This window comes from Dipodomys spectabilis, unplaced genomic scaffold (assembly GCF_019054845.1).
Source record: "Dipodomys spectabilis isolate Male_0828 unplaced genomic scaffold, ASM1905484v1 ptg000288l, whole genome shotgun sequence".
In the NCBI taxonomy this organism is placed as follows: Eukaryota; Metazoa; Chordata; class Mammalia; order Rodentia; family Heteromyidae; genus Dipodomys; species Dipodomys spectabilis.
Genome location: NW_024870965.1, coordinates 900,176 through 922,080, shown reverse-complemented (window position 1 = coordinate 922,080; position 21,905 = coordinate 900,176). Strand labels below are relative to the sequence as shown.

The window sequence follows — 21,905 nt, the reverse complement described above, 5'->3', positions numbered from 1 at the left end:
CCTGAAATGTTCCATGAAATTTGTTCTTAGGATGATCAAAAGGCAGAAAATGACATGGCAATGAAGCGAGCAGCACTGTTGGAGAAACGGTTACGGAGGGAGAAAGAAAGTCAGCTTCGAAAACAGCAACTGGAAGCGGAGATGGAGCATAAGAAAGAGGAGACCAGGTAAACGGGGCAGGGCCTTCTTGGACACCTCCTGTGGACGCAGAGGGAGGTCTTGGGGGAGCATGCTTGGTGAACGGGGCAGGACCTTCTTGGACACCTCCTGTGGGCGCAGAGGGAGGTCTCGGGGGAGCATGCTTGGTGAATTCTTAAGGACACATCCTCCCTCATGTGCACACAGGTTTGTTTGTTTTAGAGATGTTTACAATCTGCTACGTTCTGGTAATTTCTAGAAGATATCTTAATTCCCAAAGTAATACCTAATTTCACATGCCAAAGTTCTCTAGAAATAAGCATTTTATTCAATGTTTGAAACACATCAGTATAGCTTGACTGAATTTTCTCAAATAGATGGTCAGTGAAATACCTGTTTTCTCCAGGGTACCAGAAGGTGTTAGTTCTCTCTTCTGTCATCAGACCTGTAACTTAGTCTTTATTTGATTTCTTAGGCGTAAAACCGAGGAGGAACGTCAGAAGAAAGAAGACGAGAGAGCACGCAGAGAATTTATCAGGCAAGAATACATGAGGCGGAAACAGCTGAAGCTGATGGAAGACATGGACACCGTCATTAAGCCCCGTCCTCAGGCGGCAAAGCAAAAAAAACAGCGGCCAAAATCCATTCACAGAGATCATGTCGAGTCCCCCAAAACACCAATCAAAGGTCCTCCAGGTAACCCAGGCTGCAGTGCGGAGTCTGTTCATAAAACACCAGCTGGGTTTGTCATGCTAACGTAATTATGCTTTGCCAGTGCTAAATTGGATACAATGCAAGATTCTGCATGGTCTGGTTTGGAAAACCAAGATGAGCAAGTGAAGATTTTCCCGACTTCTGTATATTATGTGTGCATGCATATATTCAAAAGAACAAATGAGAAGCCTAAAACTGAATTTAAATAGAAATTGATTAGAGAACTCTGTCCTCAGATCCAAGCCCCATGAACTAGTAACTACCCTTTAAATACTTACACAATTAGGATAAATGTTATGTGCATGAAATGTATTTTTTAAGTATATTTGGTGTGTGTGAGAGTATATGCTGGGGATTAAACCCAAGGCTTCACACATAATACTCTACCACTCAGCTGAACCCCCAGCCAACACCTTTGCACAGTAAGGAATATAAGATCACGAGTATAAGCTTGATCTCAATGGCTCACAACTATAATCGTGGTTACTCAGGAGGCTGAGATGAGAAGATTATGGTTTGAAGCCAGCTCAGTTCATGAGACTTATCTTCAGCTAACCAGCGAAGAGCCAGAAACAGAGCTGTGGCTCACGTGGAAGAGTTCTAGCCTTGAGCAAAAACAGCTAAGGGACAGCGCCAGGTGTTCCAAGGTAGAGTTCAAAAAGCACAAGAAAGCAAAGAAAAATGATCCCTCTAAAAGAACAACAACAACAAAAATCCCTCTTTTAAGACAGAAATGTTCAAAAATTCAAATAATTTCTAAATTAAGATGTATCTTTTTTAAAAATTCAAGTACATACTTTTATTTTCTAAAAAACATTGTATTTAAATTTCATGGAGAATTTTAGAGAATTCCCACATTGGACCTAAGGGTGTAGCTTAGTGGGAGAGTTTGTCTGACTCCCAGCATCAGAAAATAAATACCCCAGCACCACGAAATAAACAAAAAACAAACTATAGGATTCCCAGAATTACTCTAAATCCGAGGAGAAATAAATAATGTTGACTGTTGAGAGGGAAGTGTGTCTTTTCTAGTCAATGCAGCCTTTTTATCTTTGTTTGTTCGGTTGGCTTTGAGGCAGAGTATCGCTATTTAATAGCCCAGTCTGGCTTTGAACTCTTACTTTTCTTGCCTAGGTCTCCTGAGTGCTGGTATTACAGTTGATTACTACCACATCCAGCTCAGTGAAAGTTTTTTATATACTGTATTGGCTGAAGTTAATAAATTAATTTCCTGCCCAGAAGTTAGACACTCTGTTACTTAACTATTTTTGCTTCCTTGACAAAAACCTAATAATGGTATCTGGTCTCATCTCAGCACTTCCTTTTATGAATATCAAGTTAGTGTCATCATTTTTTGTTGTTGTTTGTTTGTTTTTTGTTGGTCATGGGGGCTGAACTCTGGGCCTGGGTGCTGTCCCCCAGCCCTTCAGGTCAAGGCTAGCGCCCTACCACTTGAGCCTCAACGCCACTTCTGGCTTTTTTCTGCTTATGTGGTGCTGAGGATTCAAACCCAGGGCCTCATGCATGCAAGGCAAGCACACTACCACTGAGCCACCTTCCCAGCCCCTCATCATTTTTTGAAAAGTAGGTTCTTTAAATCATGTATATGTGCATGCAAGCATATTATGCAGTTAGACTAAGAGTAAAGAAAACAGGAAAAGAAAGAAGCCCATTTTCTGTGCTGGTGTTCTCTAATGAACAGACTCTTTTCTGTTTCTTCTTTTAAAGTTATAATTTTGTTTCTGTTCAGGATCACGACTTTATCGTGTTTTTTCAGCCTCTAGCCTTTCTTTGGCATCACTGAACACGGGTGATAATGAGAGTCTTCATTCAGGCAAGAGGACGCCAAGGTAAAAACCAACACAGGAAAGAAGAGTACTCCTGGAATTACATGCAGTTTTAAAGAAAAAAAATCTGTGGTGTTTTTGTTTTGTATTTTGTAATGACTTGAATCATAACCATGAATTTTCATTAGTTTTATGAATTTCTGTTATAATGAAATTATATTCATCTTTCAGTTTCTTATCATTTAGCATTTGAATTCTTGTTGTTGATAAGATACGTTTTACAAACACTAATTATAACTATATGAAGGTGGTTGCAGTATGATTATGATTAAATTATAATGGTTAGAAACAAAACGCATCCTCTAGTGTTAGCCTCTCTTTTTTTTTTTTTGGTCAGTCGTGGGGCTTGAACTTTGGACTTGGGCACTGTCCCTGTGCTCTTCAGCTCAAGGCCAGCGCTCTACCGCTTGAGCCACAGCACCACTTCCGGTGTTCTAGCGGTTTATTGGAGATAAGAGTCTCACGAACTTTCCTGCCCGGGCTGGCTTTGACCCGCGATCCTCAGATCTCAGCCTCCTGAGTAGCTAAGATTACAGGCGTGAGCCACTGGCGCCCGGCTTCTCTTTTTTTTTTTTTTTTGAGTTTTTCTACTGGAACATTAGAACCATTCCAAAGTAGATCCCTACTTGTTTTTAGTTGTGCAGGGAAGCTTCCATTGTGACATTTTTTTTTTGGGGGGGAGGGGTGTCTGGTCGTGAGGCCTGAACTCTGGGCCTGGGCGCTGTCCCTCATCTCTTCAGCTCAAGGCTAGCGCTCTACCACTTGAGCCACAGCACCACTTCTGGCTTTTTTCTTTTTGCTTATGTGGTGCTGAGAAATCGAACCCAGGACCTCATGCATGCAAGGCAAGCGCTCTACCACTGAGCCACCTTCCCAGCCCCCCATTATGACATTTCTGTACATATGTGCAGTATATCCTGATCAGCCTTTCCACTTCCCCCCCTCCCCCATTCTCCCCCCCTCCACTCCCCTCTCTTAAAAGAGTGTCAGAGTGTAGCACAGGAGGGAAGATTTCCTTTGTCCTTGGAAGTTAGCATCACATTATGCTGTGCTGTAATACCCATGCTCCAAAAGAATGCGTCTCCCAGTGTCGTGGCCAGTGTCCTTGTCTCCCTGTCGCCAGCCTCTTGTGTTGTTGCACTTGTCCTGTGGAGAAACATTCATTCTGTCAACAGATATTTAAAGAGTGTCTGTTATGTTTTGGAAAAGTGTGATGAATACATTGATGTACATCTCACATGTGTGTATGAGTATACATAAATCGGGCACACAGCATCATCACTATTTTAGTTTTAAAGCTCTGTGGGTGCCTGGTTGATTCTCCCACATCTTCCTTCTGGCCCCCAAACCTTGTTCTGTCATTTAGGTCAGAGTCTGTAGAAGGCTTCTTGTCACCAAGTCGTTGTGGCAGTCGAAATGGAGAAAAGGACTGGGAAAATGCATCAACAACTTCATCAGTGGCTTCTGGAACAGAATACACAGGTCCGTGTGTGTATGTTTACTGTGAAAATGCAACAGGCTCATCTCCTTTGGAGCCTGGTAGAACGGCCAGTGCTCATCCTCATGTAGCTCAGTCTCAGTGACAGAGCTGTATACTTAGAGAGGGATTGGCAGATAAAAAGAAATACATTTCTAGCCAGGCGCCAGTGGCTCACGTCTATAATCTTGCTACTCAGGAGGCTGAGATCTGAGGGTAGTGGTTCAAAGCCAGCCTGGGCAGGAAAGTCTGTGAAACTCTTTATCTCCAATAAATCACAGAAAACCAGAAGTGGTGCTGCGGCTCAAGTGGTAGAGCGCTTGCCTTGAGCTGAAGAGTTGAGGGAAGCGCCCAGGAGCAGAGTTCAGGCCCCATGACTGACAGACCCCCCCCCAAAAAATTTTCTAAATAAAATTGATGATGCCACTTAGCATTCATTCCTCTACTTCTATCTTTTTTTTTTGGTCGGTCGTGGGGCCTGAACTCGGCCTGGGCCTGAACTTGGCCTGGGCACTGTCCCTTAGCTCTTCAGCTCAAGGCTAGCACTCTACCACTTGAGCCACAGCGCCACTTCCAGCTTCTGCTTATGTGGTGCTGACTAATCGAACCCAGGGCCTCATGCATGCAAGGCAAGCGCTCTACCACTGAGCCATCTTCCCAGCCCCTCTACTTCTATCTTTAAAATGCTAACCATTTCTATGTGGTAGTTCAGATCTGGCAAAGGTTCAGGAGAGTTTGATGCACAGAACGTAGTTCCTCACTGCTGGGAAAAGCTGAATCTCTAAGTCTTCTCCTCAGTGGAGAAGTGAGGAAGCTGGGAAGGCCAGGGGAAGAGCAAGCAAAGGAGAGCCCCATCATCCTGCCTCCCAAAGAACTGGAGCCCCCACAGAGCCCTGGTTACAGACTTGCTGGACAGACTTCACTCTGTGGCTTTTGATATGGCTCCTAGTATGGCCTATAAAGCTTGGAATTGGGAAGAATTGCGCTGTTAATCCCTTTGTTAATCCTGAAGAAGATGCAACTTTTCTTTTCTTCTTTTAAGATATATTCCTCATGGGCTGTTTCCTTCTACTTTAGCTCACCAGAAGTAAACTTAAGTTTAAGTAGACTTAAGAAAGGGTAGGCAGACAGGGGACAGCAATAGCCGTCTATTCTTTTTTTTTTTTTTTTTTTCTTGGGTCCGGTCATGGGGCCTGAACTCTGGGCCCTGGATGCTGTCCCTCAGCTCTTCAGCTCAAGGCTAGGGCTCTACCACTTGAGCCACAGCGCCACTTCCGGCTTTTTTCTTTTTGCTTATGTGGTGCTGAGGAATCGAACCCAGGGCCTCAGGCATGCAAGGCAAGTGCTCTACCACTGAGCCACCTTCCCCGCCCCTAGCCGTCTATTCTTTCCAGCACTGCTATCACGGAACAACCTCAAAAGCCATATAAACCTCCTCCAGATGCGTCCCTGTGGGGGTAAAGCAGTATTTGATTGGAGTGCAGCCAGAAAGAAACCTGGAACCATGGGACTTATTTACTACAGCCTTGTCCCTGTAGGAAAAGTTACATTATTTAAGAATAGTAGCAGTTCTAGCCAAGCACCAGGGGTTCTTATCACTGACCACCTACTCAGGAGCCTGATATCAGAAGGATCACAGTTTGAAGCCAGCCCAGAGAGAAAAATTTCAGATTCCATTTCCAATAACCAGCAAAAAGCCAGGCTATAGGCATAGCTCAAGTGGTAGAGCAAGAATGGTGGGTTGAGATCCCCAGAACCAGCAAAAAAATAAAAAAGATAATAATAATAATAATGTTGTTTTACATGCTTCCCACAGGACCAAAGCTCTACAAAGAACCCAGTGCAAAATCCAATAAACACATAATACAAAATGCCTTAGCTCATTGCTGCTTGGCTGGAAAAGTAAATGAAGGTCAGAAGAAAAAAATACTGGAGGTAAGCATGTTTACATGAAAACTAAGTTTATCATCATTCTAAAACTATAGGAGTCTTGTCTATCAATGCAAGAGAAAATACCCTCAGGGCTCCTAACATTTCAACAGACGTCTCTAAAAGCTGTGGAACTAGGCTGGGAAGGTGGCTTAGTGGTAGAGTTCTTGCCTAACATGCATAAAGCCCTGGGTTTAATTCCTCAGTACCACATAAACAGAAAAAAACAGAAATAGCTCAAGTGGTAGAGTGCTAGCCTTGAGCAAAAAGAAGCTCAGAGACAGTGCCCATGCCTTGAGTTCACACCCCAGGACTGGCAATTAAAAAAAAAATCTGGAACTAGATATTTTAATTACTAGATTGAGTTAGTTCACTCTCAAGTTGAATTCCGGAAGATTGTAGATTTATTAACACATGAACAATACAAAATTTGTCGCTAAAATGTGGCTCAGTGATAGAGTGCCTGGATTTGATTCTCAGCACTGCCAAAAAGTAATAAAATGGGGCTGTGAAGGTGGCTCAGTGGTAGAGCGCTTACCTTGCATGCCTGAGGCCCTGGGTTCGATTCCTCAGCACCGAAAGAAAAAAGCCGGAAGTGGCGCTGTGGCTCAAGTGGTAGAGCGCTAGCCTTGAGCTGAAGAGCTGAGGGACAGCGCCCAGGCCCAGAGTTCAGGCCCCACAACCGGACCCCTTCCTCCCCCCGCAAAAAAGGTAATGTGCTGTAAAGCATGATCAACAAACATTTACATAATTACATAAACTTCATTGTTATTATTATTTTGTTTTCTTTTCTAAAGGAAATGGAGAAGTCGGATGCCAACAACTTCTTGATTTTGTTCCGGGATTCAGGCTGCCAGTTCAGGTCCTTGTATACTTACTGCCCAGAAACTGAAGAGATCAGTAAACTGACTGGGATAGGCCCCAAATCAATCACTAAAAAGATGATTGAGGGACTTTACAAATACAATTCTGACAGGAAACAGTTCAGCCACATACCTGCAAAAACGTTATCCGCCAGTGTTGATGCAATTACTATTCATAGCCATTTGTGGCAGACCAAAAGACCGGTAACACCCAAAAAACTTCTACCTACTACTAAGGCATAGGAGTGGGAAATGTTTGCTTCAGAACATTCGTAGTAAATTTGCACTTCATCGTTCCTGCCTAGAGAACATCTTTCTCATTGCCAACAAGACTTTTTTGTTCATTAGAACTGGACATTAGCTGATGTCATGAACAACTGGAATGTAAACCACAGTATTTTGGAATGCAGAAGAGTCTCATGTAGCTGGTAAGTCCAAGTGATGAAGGGAAGGTTTGGATTCGCAAGTGAAGATTGGGACATTAGAGGGGTAACCTGCCTGCCTGCTGGTAGAGACACGGAAGCGCTGAATTGTGAACACAGTGGGCGTAGGGTTGAAATGTGGCTAGGATTACAAATTATGTGTTGTACTTGTTGCTTTTTTTTTTTTAACCTTTGACTGTACGTGTTTGTCTTCAGACGGTTCGTTTTGTTGGGGAGTCATTCTAAGCTACCTTTGTATTTGTTTCGCGTGGAGATCTGACAGTAGGAAGAATGCCTTCAGAAGTAATGTGCACCTTTTTCCGCCGTTAAGAGAAACACTAGTGTTACATTTTACAGGCGCGCTCATGTTTAAATGGTGTTAGAGCATTTGCAAAACTTACTCTGTATTATTTATTATTCACTCAAGTATTAACATGTCTCTACTAAAGAAGGGGAGGTGTGAAAGCTGCTAGTAAGTTCGCTTTAAACCACATAAGCTTAACCAAGAATATGAGAAGTTGCTGATTAAATCAGTGTTTTACACGACTTCTGGCCAACTCAGAATAATGGAGATTTTAACAAAAACGGGCTTTTTCTATTTTCCAGAGCAAGTCACTTTATCAGCTGGTCGAAGCGAATGGCACTTTGCAGGTAGTCTTTCAGTATGAAAATGTAAGACTTCCTGAAGCAAGTTCTTGGGAGTCTTTACATTATTTATAACTGCTATGAAAATTATATTTAGAATTTTAGAACATGTACGAGGGCTGTGTTTTAGTTTTAAAATGGCTTCACGTTTATTTTACTTGTATTGGGTTTTTCTTTATAACCCTTTCCATGTGGAACATCATAGACTATGAGGACACACTTGAAATCTCTCTGTGATCGTTGTTCATTAGCAGTGTAGAGCAGAGAGTTCATTGGGGAAAACTTCATTCTCAGGAAAAGACTTGAATGATTCTGTGACCCTGTTATGTTTCAGTGTTGTGACAACTGTGTACACTAGGGGGAAAGACAGTATTGTACCATAAATGAGACGTTGTAGTACCTTTTCTTTCATGGATGTAGAGATGAAGATATGTACATTTCTCTAACTGAGGTGTTTAGAGAGAGCACTATTGTCTCATACAATGTATTTACTTATTTGAAAAAAAAAGATAGGAATGAGCTGTCCCTGAGCTGTACTTTTCTATTATTATAAGGACTTCTGGCATCAGTGCATCTGGGTTATCGACATTTTCTCAAATGCTGTCAATATTTTACTGTAATTTATGTTCTTATATTTATGTATATTTGTTAAAACTGTAAAAAAAAAAAAAGCTCACAGATTTTTTTCCCAATATCTGTGCAAAATATATGTGTAGCTCAAAACTATTTGTGATCTACTGTTTGCATGGAAGAGACCAGGATATGTAACTCTTATATTTTAAGCGTATACATATTGTGTATATAATATATGAATACTAAAAGTGGGGGAATACACATTTTACCTTTCAGACAATTTCTATCACAATTAGAGGGAAATGATCCAGCACATATTTAGACTAAGACTAGTTTAAAAATTTTAAGTGAATCTAATAAAAATGTGAATAATACTGAAAACAAGAAATAAGCATTTTATATTACTAAATTTGTTTTAGTCAGCCAATTAAATTTCCCTTATCAAAGCAATCTTTTTTATATTACCTGGATATTAAATAACAAGAAATCCGAAGCAAGACAATGGAGAACACTAAGCAGGACTAGCTTCCCTTGTCCCGCGATTGAATCCAGCGTCTGTCTTGTCTAAAGGTAGAATGTGACCGTTGCTACAAAGTTCATTGCTCTCAGTACAAGATTTTACTTTATTAATGTAAAAGGCATATGGATATATTTCTTTAAGTCTATAGATTTTTTTATTATGGTGCAGCTTTTTAAAAATTATGTTTAAAATTCTACAAATGAAAGGATGAAAGGATGCCATTTCCCAGAGCCCCGAGGGCTTTCTTCGCCTTGCTGGAGCACAGTACTTCCCTCCGTGCAGGTCAGATGACTAAGTATTCAACTATGTTTGCCAAACACTCACCCTGACTTCAGTGGATCCTGTCGCCTTCTAGTATTTGACAGTCTTAGAAAGCTTTTCGTTCTTCTTGGTTCAAATTTTGTTTCCGAATGACTGTTACAGTTTGGGGTTTGTTTGGCTGCTTGCAGGCAGCACCTGTTGTTTCGTTGGGGTTGGGATCTCATGGCCACCGTTGGGCAGTGTACAGTGTGTGGTGTGCTTACCTGTCTACCCCAAAGCATTGCTTACAGGTTTTCTAAAAGATGCTGTGCTGTAGAATCCTGTCACATTTGCTATTTCCTGGTACAGTGTAGTTTTTCCCCTACCATTTGAATAAAAGCATGGCACCAAATTGACTCCTTTTCTGTTTCTTGAATATAATGAGGTTTGGAGAGGCAAAACTGTTTGAATGTAGGAGAATTATCATTGCCTGGGCTGGCTTTGAACTGAGATCCTCAAGTCTCACCTCGTGAGTAGCTAGGACTACAGGCACCCCCTTAGAAAGCAGCATTTTTGTTGAGAATGGGAGTCTCGGAACTGGCCTAAAAAAGTACATGTAATCCTTCCTGTTTCTTCTTTCCAAGTAGCTGGGATTACAAGCAAGAACCACCTTGCCCAGCAGTTTTCAATAATATTTGACACTGTTTGAAAAGTGACCTAAAGTAATATTAAAAAGTGTGTAACTCAGCCGGGCACCAGTGGCTCTCGCCTGTAATCCTCGCTACTCAGGAGTCTGAGATCTAAGGATTGTGTTTCAAAGCCAGTCCAGGCAGCAAAGCCCACGAGACTCTTATCTCCAATTAACTACCAGAAAACGAAGTGGCGCTGTGGCTCAAGTGGTAGAGCACTAGCCTTGAGCTGAAGAGCTCTGGGACAACTCCCAGGCCCAGAGTTCAAGCCCCATGACCGACCAACTCTTAAGATTTACAGACTAGGGCTGGGAAGGTGGCTCAGTGGTAGAGCGCTTGCCTTTCATGCCTGAGGCTCTGGGTTCGATTCCTCAGCACCACATAAGCAAAAAGAAAAAAAGCCAGAAATGGCGCTGTGGCTCAAGTGGTAGAGTGCTAGCCTTGAGCTGAAAAGCTGAGGGACAGCACCCAGGCCCAGAGTTCACGCCCCACGACTGGACCCCCCCAAAAAAAAAAGATTTACAGACTAACTCTGTAAATCTTACCTCAGGAGTCTGCATTTATGGCATATAAAAATAAGTAAGTATTCATTTTATAAATGGTCATTCATAGTCATTATTTTATGATGAATTATAATTAAGTTGTGCTAAAATTAATACTGTATGCCTTTTGAGGGTGAGCTATCTGCAGAGACCATTAGGAAGTCGGGATTCTGTTAGGGTTTTTTGGTTTTGGTGGGGTTTTTTGTTTTTTTGTTTTTGTGCTGGTCCTGGGGCTTGAACTTCAGGCCTGGGTGATATCCCTGAGTTTTTGTGCTCAAAGCTAGCGTTCTACCTCTTGAACTATAACTCCACTTCCAGCTTTTTGCTTGTTAATTGGAGATAAGAGTCTCATGGCTTTCCTGCCTGGGTTGGCTTCTAACCACAATCCTCAGATATCTCAGCCTCCTGAGTAGCTAGGGATTATAGGTGTGAACCACCAACACCTGGCTGGTTTGTGAGTATGTGTGTGTGGTGTGTGTGTGCCCACACACATGTTTAAATTTTTATTTTGTTTTTGAGACAAGGCCCATCTACTACATACCCCGGGTTGGCCTCATGTTTGCACATTTCCTGCATTCCAAGTGTTGGGATTGCAGGCATGCACTACTGTACCCAGCCTGAGAGGCCAGTTCTTGATGATTGTTTCTGTAAGTTTCACTTTGATTTTGCTGATTCTGCTTATTTGCACCAGAACAACAAAAGAAAAATCTGATAACAAAACACTTCCTCCCCCCCCCCAAAAAAAAAATCTTGCATAATTATTTTCCTGAAGAAATAACCTGTTGTTGCTAGGGATAAATGTGTTTTTCCTTCTTGAAAACTTGAGAATACTCAAGTTTCAGGTGAATGCTACACTTCCACAGTATTACCTGGTACTTTATATTTTCAATAAAAATAGCTCTAAAACCTAGGCATGCCGAGCGCCGGTGGCTCACACCTGTAATCCTAGCTACTCAGGAGACTGAGATCTGAGGATCGCGGTTCAAAGCCCGCCCGGGCAGGAAAGTCCGTGAGACTCTTATCTCCAATAAACCATTTCGAAAACTGGAAGTGGCACTGTGGCTCAAGGAGTAGAGTGCTTGCCTTGAGCTGAAGAGCTGAGGGACAGCGCCCAAGCCCAGAGTTCAAGCCCCATGACCGGCCAAAAAAAAAAAACCTAGGCATATTAGGCATATATAGGTCCCTGGAGCCCAGTCACAAACTCAGAATGCTTTTCCTGACCTCTTGGCTAATTGATAAGCTGCACTGGGGCAGAGAAAAATGTTCTGAAGTGACAAAAACACACACCTCTAATTCCTAACTGTCTACACAGAGATCATAAGGAAGAACCCATGAAGAAAATATAGTTGGAAAGCTGGGACCTAGGAATTGGAAAAGGCATCTATAAAAAGAGAAACTCCATTGTCCCTCCACGTGTAGAGATGCTTTGGGAACACAACTGTATCTTTTTAAATGGCAGCTTTGCTTTGCTTTCTCTTGGTACTGGGGATCCAACCCAGGCCCTTGCTCACATTAGCCTACTGCTTTACCACTGAGCTTTATCTATTGTCTATAGTTTGCCTTTTAAAGGAGAACAGATGTTTGTGGTTTGATGTAATTTGGTAGAGGTGGCATAGAGTAGAGGTTGCTATGTCTGAGTTGCTCTTCAACTAGGTATTCTTAGCTGGGCACAGGTGACTCACACCTGTGATCCTAGCTACTCAGGAGGCTAAGATCTAACGATCGAGATCCAAAGCCAGACCAGGCAGGAAAGTCTGTGACACAACTCAGCAATAAACTATTCAGAAAAACCTGGAAGTGGTACTGAGGCTCAAATGGTAGAGCACTAGCCTTGAACACAAAGAGGCTCAGGGACAGCACCCAGACTCTTTTGAGTTCAAGCCCCAGGACTGGCCAAAAAGTAAGTAAAATAAAAAAAAAAAAAAGAAGAAGAAGAATTCTTGACTCTAGTTCTCAGTCATCTCCTTTCTGCACCTTTGTGAGCACGCAGGTCTTCTAACAACCATTTCTTCCCAAATCAGATGCTTAGTTTTTAGTAACTAACATCTTCTGTGTGCGCATTATTATATTTAACATCACCAAAATGGGGGGAAGTGATTAAAAATGGGTTCACGAAATGTATTTCCAATCCCACTAAGATTGTATCTCACTGTGTTCTAAGATTGTTTCTAACATACTAATATGTTTTTATTCCACATGGAGCTGGGGGGGGGGGGTGGCAAGGAAATCAGGTCTTGACCTCATTAATGTTGCCACTTATTAGTTCTTCACTAAAAGCAACCAACAGTTACCCTCTGCACCCAATATGGGGTTGCAACCAGGGCTTTGCACTTTTGAGGCAGGTCTCTACCACTTAAGCCATTCCCCAGCGCTCTTTGCTCTGATTATTTTAAGAAGGGCTCCTGCTTTCTGCCAGGGCCTGACTACCGTGATCCTTCTATTCACAACCCACGCCTGAGCTGGAATGACAGGTGTATACCACACACCTGTTCTGTTGAGATGGGCCCTAAAATCCCTTCCCACTCCCCACAGAGCCGGTCTGGATCTAGAGCCACAAGCTTCCCAAAGGGCCTCAGCCTCAGCCTGGATGACAGGTGCACACCAGCCACTGGTTGAGATGGGAGCCTCCTGAGGGGCTTTTGTTCTGTTCTCAGCACAACAGGGAACCAAGGCCTGCCTGGTGAGTGATCTGGAGACTTCAGGAAGCTGGCAGGCCCAGGGCACTATGACTCAGTCTCCCATCCCATGCTGGGGGCAGAGGAAGGACTGTGAGGCCGTCTCTGTTGGAGCTTACGCGGTCTCAGTACCCGGGCTCCCTTGGCTGAGTGTTCTGCAGAAAGCCATCTCTCCTCTCCCACCCGCCCGGCAGCCACAGCCACATGGGGTAAGCGAGGGCAGGATGATCTCCCTGGACCTGGTGGGCTTCTAAAGGAACCCACACGTGACTTCATCCCCGTCCTGCGGAGGCCGGAGGGGGGCCTCGTGTCATGCTGGTGACACAGAGCCTCAGAGAGGGCCATGGGACCGAATCACAGCCTCCTGCCGGCCGTCCTGTGGGACATGCGGGGGCATTTTCTCCATCTGGAGCACTCAGTTGGCCCTCTACTTGATGAAATAATGAATTCTTTGCTCAGATGGCAGATTTCAGAAGCTCATCCTGGGGATCCCATTCTTCCCCATGGTGACTTGTCCTTGCTACCCCTCCACCGGTGGAGTGCCGCCTTCGGCCAAAGGGAGAAGGAAAATATGGGGTTTAGTAGCTTCTCCCTGGCCATACCTCCTGCTTGGTCCCAAGATGTCCGCGTCAGCTGTCCGGCTTCTTCGTGCCTGGGGCTCTCTGTGCTGACCTGAGGCGAGGCTGCCTGTGCTGCAAAAGGGAGCAGAGCCAGGCATGGTGGCTCACACCTGTCATCCTAGCTACTCAGGAGGCTGGGATCTGAGAACGGCAGTTCAAAGCCAGCCCAGGCAGGAAAGTCTCAGATACTCTCCAATTAAAAACCCAAAAAATACTGAAGGTGAGGGTGTGATTCAAGTGGCAGAGAGCTAGCTCTTGCACACAAAAACAGCTCAGGGATAACCCCCAGACCCAGTGCAAGCCCCAGGATCAGTCCCCAGCAATCCCCCCCCAACAGCAACCACCACAACAAAACCAGAGCAGACTCCTCAGAACTCTTAGGATAATCAAACATGTCCAAATCAAGTTGGACCTAAAAATTGGGATTTCCAGCTTATGCTTTTAAAGTGGAAGCCTGTGTTATGGAATATTCCTTTAAGACTATGTTTTCTAATTTCCCGTCTCCATGGTGCACATTTGCACTCCACTGCCCCTAACACACACCAAGGTGAAGAAAGAGTTGCACAGCTGCAAACAAAATCAGAAAATGTTCAAACAACAGAGTTCTCAAACCTTCCTTTATTTAAGCTGTCTGGTCCTTTGGATTTGAAGTGTTTCAACCACAATTGTAGGGCTGTGGAATCAGAAAGCTCTGTTTTCAAATCCCACATCAGTTATTCTGAATTGTGTGGCTATAATGCAGTTATTCAGGTTCTCCAGGTCTCAGGTTTCTCTCTCTCTCTCTCTCTCTCTCTCTCTCTCTCTCTCTGCCATTCCTGAGGCTTGAACTCAGGACCTGAGTTTTTGTGTTCAAGGTTAACACTCTACTATTTTGAGCCACAGTTCCATTTCTGGCTTTTTGGTAGTTAATTGGAGGTAAGAGTCTCACAGACTTCCAGACTTTACTGCCCAACCTGGCTTTGAACTTTGATCCTCAGATCTCAGCCTCCTGACTAGTTGGGATTATAGGCATGAGCCAGATTTCTTATCTATAAATAATAGTGCTACAAAGGTCAGCCTAACAAATTCAGATGATTCATTTTCAGCTACTACAACAGAATACCTGAGACTGGGTAATTGATGAAGAGCAGAGATTTCTTTTGGTTGGTCGTGGGGCTTGAACTTGGTGCCTGGGCAGTCCCTGAACTGTTTTGCTCAAGGCTAGCACTCTACCAGCTTGAGTTACAGCTCCACTTCTGGTTTTCTGTGGCTAATTGGAGATGGACTTTCATGTTTGGCCTGGCTTTGCACTGTGATCTTCAGATCTCAGCCTGAGTAGCTACAATTACAGATGTGAGTCACCAGAGCCTGGCTCGGAGATTTATTTCTTAGAGTTCCGGAGGCTGGGGTGACAGCAGGGTGAGACCGAGCAAGCCGGCTAGCAGGCCCTCTCCCGCTCCAAGGCCACTAGGCCTTCATGGAAGTCTACCCTTAGGGTCTTATCCAATCCTGTGAGTCTCCAAAGATCCCACCTCCAAATCTATCAACATACGAATTGGGGGTTCCCCCTTATGGGAGAAGGTTTTCTGTGGACATTCCATATAGCACATACCAGTTACTTTTGCTTTTGCTTTTTTATTTTTTTGCTAGTCCTGGGCTTGAACTCAGGGCCTGGGCACTATCCTGAGCTTCTTTTTGCTCAAAGCTAGCACTCTACCACTTAAGCTACAAGCCCCATTTCTGGCTTTTTCTGTGTATGTGGTACTGAGGAATCGAACCCAGGGCTTCATGCATGCTAGGCAAGCACTCTACCACTAAGCCACCTTCCCAGCCCTAGTTATTTTTTGCATTTTGTCCCGGGTCTCAGCCTGCTGGGATGGCAGATCAGTCTGCACCCTTGTGAACAGTGCTCAACGTTCAGGACGTAGGGACTGCTTTGAAGGGGTTCTGCTTCCTAGACACACGGGGATGCCAGAACCTGTCCAGACAGGCAGGAAATCTGAGGCCCGAAGCTCCAGCTCCCAGCCGGGCTGAGTTCTGTCACCTTCTCCAGGAGACACACTAGCTTCCTCATTCCTGTCTCCCTGGGCTCTTCCCTGCCCCCCTGGCTGAACACCGGACATTGTTTTAGAAGAGTCAGGGTCGGGCACTTGCAGGAAGATTCAGCTTCTCACCCAGAGAAGAGTTAAGGGTGAGTGGGGAAGAATACAGATCAGAATTTCAAGAAACGACCCTAACCCACGAGTAGAAACAATGCTTGCATAGCTGGCGCCCCACCCTGTGTGCACCCCTCCAGTGTTTCCAGAGTTCTCCCGTGGTTCTTTTCTCTTTTTATACATTCTTCTCAGGTGGTTTATCCAGCCCCCCCCCAAAGGCATTTCTGTAATGGCTCCCAAGCCCTTTGACCTAAGCCCGACTTCTCAGTGGCTAATACCATTCTTATTCTAAAGTAAACATACCTTCCACTCAAGTTTCCCCAGGTAGAAACCTGGGAATCCCCAGCCCCCTCCCTTTTCCTGGCGACACAAGTCTTTAGTAAATCAATTATAGACTCAGAAATAATCAAGCCAGATCTGCTTCCTACAGAGCTCCTGGCTTTCCACCCCTTTGCCCACTCACACCCCCACTACCTGGTTCCTGTGACTTTGCCGATTTCAAGTTCTCCCTAAGAGCGCCTCTTTTCTTTTCCTTTTTTCCCCTTCTTTTTGGCAGGAAGGGACTGGAGTATGAACTCTTACACTTGAAGTCATGCCTCTAGCCCTTTTTTCCTTAGCTCAGTTTTCAGATAGGGTTTCTCACTTTTGCTAGGTGGTGCTCTCAGCACAATCTTCTCCTCGCTATCTCCACATGGCTGAGATTATTGGTTTGCGTCATCATGCCCCTCCTTCCCATCCCAATCCCTTCTAAAGGTTATCCAGGTCAAAATCCTTCAGAATTGTAGTGGTTAATTTTATGTATCAACTTGAGTAAACCATAGAAACTGGATATTTGGTGAGTTCTTTTTAAGATGCGATTATTTATGCGAGTACAGGGGCTTGAACTCAGTGACTGGGTGCTATCCCTTAGCTTTAGATTTTTGGCTCAAAGCTAGTGTTCTACCACTTGAGCTACACCAGCTTTTTGCAGGTTAAAGAGTCTGACTTTTCTACCTGGGTTGGTTTGAACTGTGATCCCTAGATCTCAGCCTCTTTTTTTTGTAAATATTTTTACTGTTATTATAAAGGTGATGTACAGAGGGGTTACAGTTACATAAGTCAGGTAAGGAATACGTTCCTTTTTGGACAATGTCATCCCTTCCCTCCCTCTCCCCCAATTTGTCCCCCTCATTCCCACCCACAAGTTGTATAGTGCATTTTCAACATCATGCCGAAGTGATGACCACTGCTGCATTTGTTCACCTTTTGTTTCTCCATTTCTGTGACTCTCTTATCCACCCCCCCAAGCAGATAAATGAACAAACAAGACAAAAAGAAAATAAAAACAACAACAAAGATAAAAGCTTGCTTCCATTTCCTGGAGTGTTTGTTTCAATAAATACTATTTTAGATGATCAGAGACACATAGGCGCGGTACTTTGTGATCCTGAGGGTTTGGTCTCACTGTGTGTGAATGTCTAGATTCCTGTAGAATGTATGGTGTCCCAGTGAATTGCAGATCTAGCTTTCACATGAGAGAACGCATGCACCTTTTGTCTCCTGAGTGGCTAGGATTACAGGTAGGAGCCACTAGCTGCTGACATAGCTCACATGGCTTCTTCAGTAAAGCAAACTGCCCACCGTGGGTGGTTGGGCCTCGTCTGAGCAGCTGTAGAGCTTTGAGGAACAAAGGCTGACCTCCCTGGGCTTAGAAGGAATCTTGCCAGCCCTTGCAGGCAAGATTGACAGCGGCCATCAATGTCCTGGACATCTCGCTGCTTCTGCAGCTTTGACAGCTCCATGGGTCAGAATCTCCACTCCCCACCCCCAACCTTGGGTTCTTGAGGAAAGCTCTGACTAGTTCACGTAGCTGCTGTGCCATTGCAAAATAAACGTGTGAAGTTCTTAGCGAGCCCTCCAGACTGGGTCAGCTCTGTTCCACGGGCGCCTTTATACCCATTAGAAAAAGGCACCTGCCCTGGGCAAATGCGGATCTGCGCCAGAGCCAGCAGGATGAGTGTGGCGGAGTGGAGCCGCTTCCCAGGCTGCACAACCCGGACACGCTGCAGGGAGTTTCCTGCTGCTGCTTGGTGGTGGCCGTCGTGGGCTGGAACTCGGGGCCTGGGCGTTGTGCCTCAGCTCTAATCGCTCTCCCACTTGGAGCCACAGCGCCACTTCCAGTTTTCTGGTGGTTCATTGGGGATCAGAGTCTCCCGGACTTGGCTGCCCCGGGCTGGCTTTGAACCGTGATCCTCAGATCTCAGCCTTCTGAGCAGCTGGGATGACAGGCGTGCGCCACCGGCGCCGGGCTAGGAATCCCTATTGGCAGCGCAACTTCCCCCTCCACAGCGCTCCCGGCGCCTCCCCAGCCGCAGGAGCCGGGCAGCCCCGGTGAGCCCGGGAGGACCGGGCTGGGCCTGGGCGGGCGCGGCGCCCCCCCCCCCCCCCCCGGCTCCCGCCTTCCCCCACCCGGGGTCTCGGGGAATGCAATGGGCCCCGGCCGGCCGGCGGAGCGCGCGGGAGGACGGAGCCGGGCGGCCTCCTCCCGGCCGGGCGGACGCGCGAACCCCCGGCCCGGGGCGGGGGGGGGGACCCCGAAGCCGGAGGGGGGCGGGGTGGGGGAGGGACCCGGCCGGGCCCAGAGCGGCGGCTCCCGCCGGACCCGCACCCCGCGGGCTCCCCACCCCGCGCCGGGCCCCGCCCCGCGCCCGCCCCCCCCCGCCCCCGCCGCGGGGCCGCGCCGGCGTCGCCCCCCTCTCCCCGCGGGGCCTTGGTACGCCCCGGGGGACAGATGTCCCGGGGTCTTTAACCGCGTGGGATGCGGCGGATGCCCGAGTTCCAGGAGCGGCCTCCGGGGAGCGGGGCCCGGGGGGCGCCCCCGGGGGCCGCACGGTGGCCGGCACCCGCGGATCCCGGGGCCGCGGGACGGGCGCGGGGGGCGCGGGGGCGGCCGGGGGGCGCCGGAGCTCCGCGGGACAGGTAAGGCGGGAAGCCGGGAAGCGCACGCGCGCGCGCGGGAGGCCGGGGACGGCGGGGCGGGGGCCGGTCGCGCCCCGAAACCCTCCTCGTCCTCAGCGGAGAGGGTCTTCCTCGGGGATCCCCCCCCCCGCGCCCCGCATGCACGCGTCCCCGCGCCTGCCGAGCGCCTGGCCAGGTTCCGGGGGGCCTGGAAACAGCCAAACAAAAGGAGCAAAAGTCTGCGACCCGCCGGGGAGTGGAGGGCGCCGTGGGGGAGGGGAGCGGGTGGACGGGACAAAGGGGGCTTTCTACCCAAAGCCCTGGGGTCTGATCGCAGGGTTCGCTGGAGACCCCCCCCCGTCCCAGCGCACCCCACCGGGGCCGGCGGGGCACCTTCCCCCGGGGCAGGGAGGACAGGGCAGGAAGAACGGTTATGGGGCGCCCCCCCCCCAGCCCTCTGGCCTTTAAGGGTCCCTGGCTGCTGTCTCCCTCCATCCTACGGCTAGCTTCAGCTGCCACCGAGCATTGGCTCCTCCGTAGAGTAACGCCGGGGGTGTCTTTGCGGGTACTCTTGGGGGGCAGGCCCGGCAGGCAGGGCCGAGGCTGGGTCCGGACCACTTGGGCTTTTAGGCATGTCAGGATAACCTTAAGGAGGACCTTGAGGGGAGCGTGGAGTTGACTGGCCCGTGGAAGAGTTTTCTGTTTCGGGTCGCTGCCTGCCTTCGGAAATGAACTCGCTGACCAGGGTATTTGCTGTAATTTGGGGGTCTGGGGGGGGGTCTTGGTGGTGGGGGTCTGGGTTGGGGGGGGGCAGGAATGCTGTGGAGTTCCCAGGTTCCTAGGCTCGGGCGGAGTCCCAGATTCCAGACTGGCACTCTGGAGTTGTGCAAGCTCACGCCTTCTGGGTGTTTGGAGTTGTGAGCCTGAACAATCAGATCCAACTGGGACACCCCCCCCCCCCAACACACACACCATACACACACACACCTTTCATGGAGGGAGACTTGATTCTGCAGCTCCGTTCCACATGCCCTGGGAAATGCTGGGTGAGTTTGTAAAGAGTCTTACAGAAAAATTCCCAAGGATCAGTGTGAACAGGTTGTTAAGTTCATGTGTGTGTGTGTGTGTGTGTGTGTGTGTGTGTGTGTATTTGCACGCATGCGCTGGTCCTAGGACTTTAACTCAGGGCCTGGGTGCTATCCCTGAGCATTTTACTAAAGACGAATGTTGTACCACATGAGTCACAGCTCTGTTTCAGACTTTTTAGTAGTTCATTGGAGATCAAGAGTCTCTTGGACTTTTACTGCCCAGGCTGGCTTTGAACTGCAATCTTCATTCAGGATTCACCCTCCTGAGTAGCTAGGATTACAGGTGTAAATCCTGATGCTGATGTTCATAGAAGCCAATGCACTGGACTTCTGCAGAAAAAGAAAAAGAAAGCAAGAGCTTTGTTACCAGGCTCAACCTGAAGGAAGCCAGGAGCTAGCCAGCGGAATGAATGCGCCAGGTTGCCTCTGCTCAGTTGCAGGGGAGAATTATAGGGAGGAGGCAAGAGACCCCGCTTGGCTGGGCTTGGCTGCCTGGTTACAGGCGGCGTGCGTCTTTGGGGGACAGTTCTGTGCTTGGGGGATCCCGCGCTTGTGACATCACTGACCAAGCTCTGGTGTCTGCCAGCGTCCATTCTTGAAAAGCTGGTTCCAAACAGCAGAACCATTAGCGAAAGATCTAGAGGGCAGCTTCAGGAATTTATGTCCCAGAGTGTACAAGCTTTAAGCCCAGATGGTGTGTGTGTGGGGGGGGGGGAGCCCAAGGGGAGAGTTCTTAACTGGGTTCACTGCAACCTAGGTATCTGTGGCTAGAATGTGGCGGGTTATAAATGTAGTGTGGGGTGGGCATCTACAACTTCATCATTATTTTTATCACGGCTTCAACCGAAGTTTAGCATCGTCTTAGGTTAGGAAGACCCAAAAACAGGGGCGTGGACCGAGCCTGTGCTTTCCCGTGAGCAGAGTTCAGTTCCCAACCCCATAGCCATTGCTGCAGCTCTGTGGACATGGTGTGTCTGCTCCCAGGAAGTGGCGTGCTGCCAGGGCCTCTGCCACGCAAATAAACTGTTATAGATGTTGCTATAGATGTTCTGACGTTAGGATTTGATTCCAATATGATGAGTTCTCTTAGTGATTCTCTTTATTGAATGCATTAAGATGATAGTGCCCAGCCACGAGTTGATTCTAGAAGCTTCCCCAGCCCTCCCAGGTTGCAGCTGGGGGATGGGCAAAGGCTGGAGTCAACTCCTCTCTGTTTGACTTGGAAGAAAGCAAACCTGTCGGGGGATGGGAAGGTCTTGCTGCGAGGTGGAGGGTAGGGGGAAGGGAAGGGCTTGGAGGCCCACCGAGCATGCTCCCATCGTGGGGATGGACTGTCCCCTGTGAGGGCCCCTCTCCCTGGCCTGGGGGCAGGAGGAGATGGTCAGGAGTCTGGGGCTAACATTGTTTGGAAAAGGGGTGTGTAGAGGAAGGTGAAGGAGTGTGTGTTTGTGTATGTCGGAGGATTGGGGTGCTGGCAAGGGGGAGGTGGCAGACTGTGACCCTCAGATGTTTGATGAGGGCACACCTCCCTTGCCATCCCTGCGTGAGACATGGGAAGATGCTTGCTTGGCTTTCTTGCTCTCAGCTGGCGCTCTGCCGCTTGAGCCACACCTCCAGTCCAGCTGTTTGCTGGTTCATGGGAGGTGGAATCTCATGGACTTTTCTGTCTGGACTGTCTTTGGATTATGATCCTTTAGGGTCTCTACCACCAGGTGTGGGACACTGGTGACTCGCTGGGAAGGGGGGTTTTAGGGGGAGGGAGTAGATGGCGTGGTGGGAGATGGGGGGGTGAGATGAACACTGAGGGTACCACCATCTCCACATGTCTGTCGTCCAGCCTGGGCGTCTGTA

The 21,905-nt window shown here is 47.4% G+C and overlaps 1 protein-coding gene across 2 annotated transcripts in view; it reads left to right on the top strand.

Moving 5' to 3' along the window:
• Positions 1 to 9,784, top strand: part of Camsap2 (calmodulin regulated spectrin associated protein family member 2) — a 74,795-nt gene extending 65,011 nt beyond the window's left edge. Inside the window, exons 12-17 of one of the 2 annotated variants that reach the window (XM_042701157.1) lie at positions 31 to 167; positions 614 to 834; positions 2,603 to 2,702; positions 4,066 to 4,181; positions 5,993 to 6,111; positions 6,903 to 9,784. In XM_042701157.1, coding sequence (XP_042557091.1) covers positions 31 to 167; positions 614 to 834; positions 2,603 to 2,702; positions 4,066 to 4,181; positions 5,993 to 6,111; positions 6,903 to 7,211 — 1,002 coding nt within the window. In that variant the 3' untranslated portion in view covers positions 7,212 to 9,784. The remainder of the gene's footprint in view (positions 1 to 30; positions 168 to 613; positions 835 to 2,602; positions 2,703 to 4,065; positions 4,182 to 5,992; positions 6,112 to 6,902) is intronic. The other variant, XM_042701158.1, reaches the window with a different exon arrangement.
• Positions 9,785 to 21,905: the final 12,121 nt, after the last annotated feature.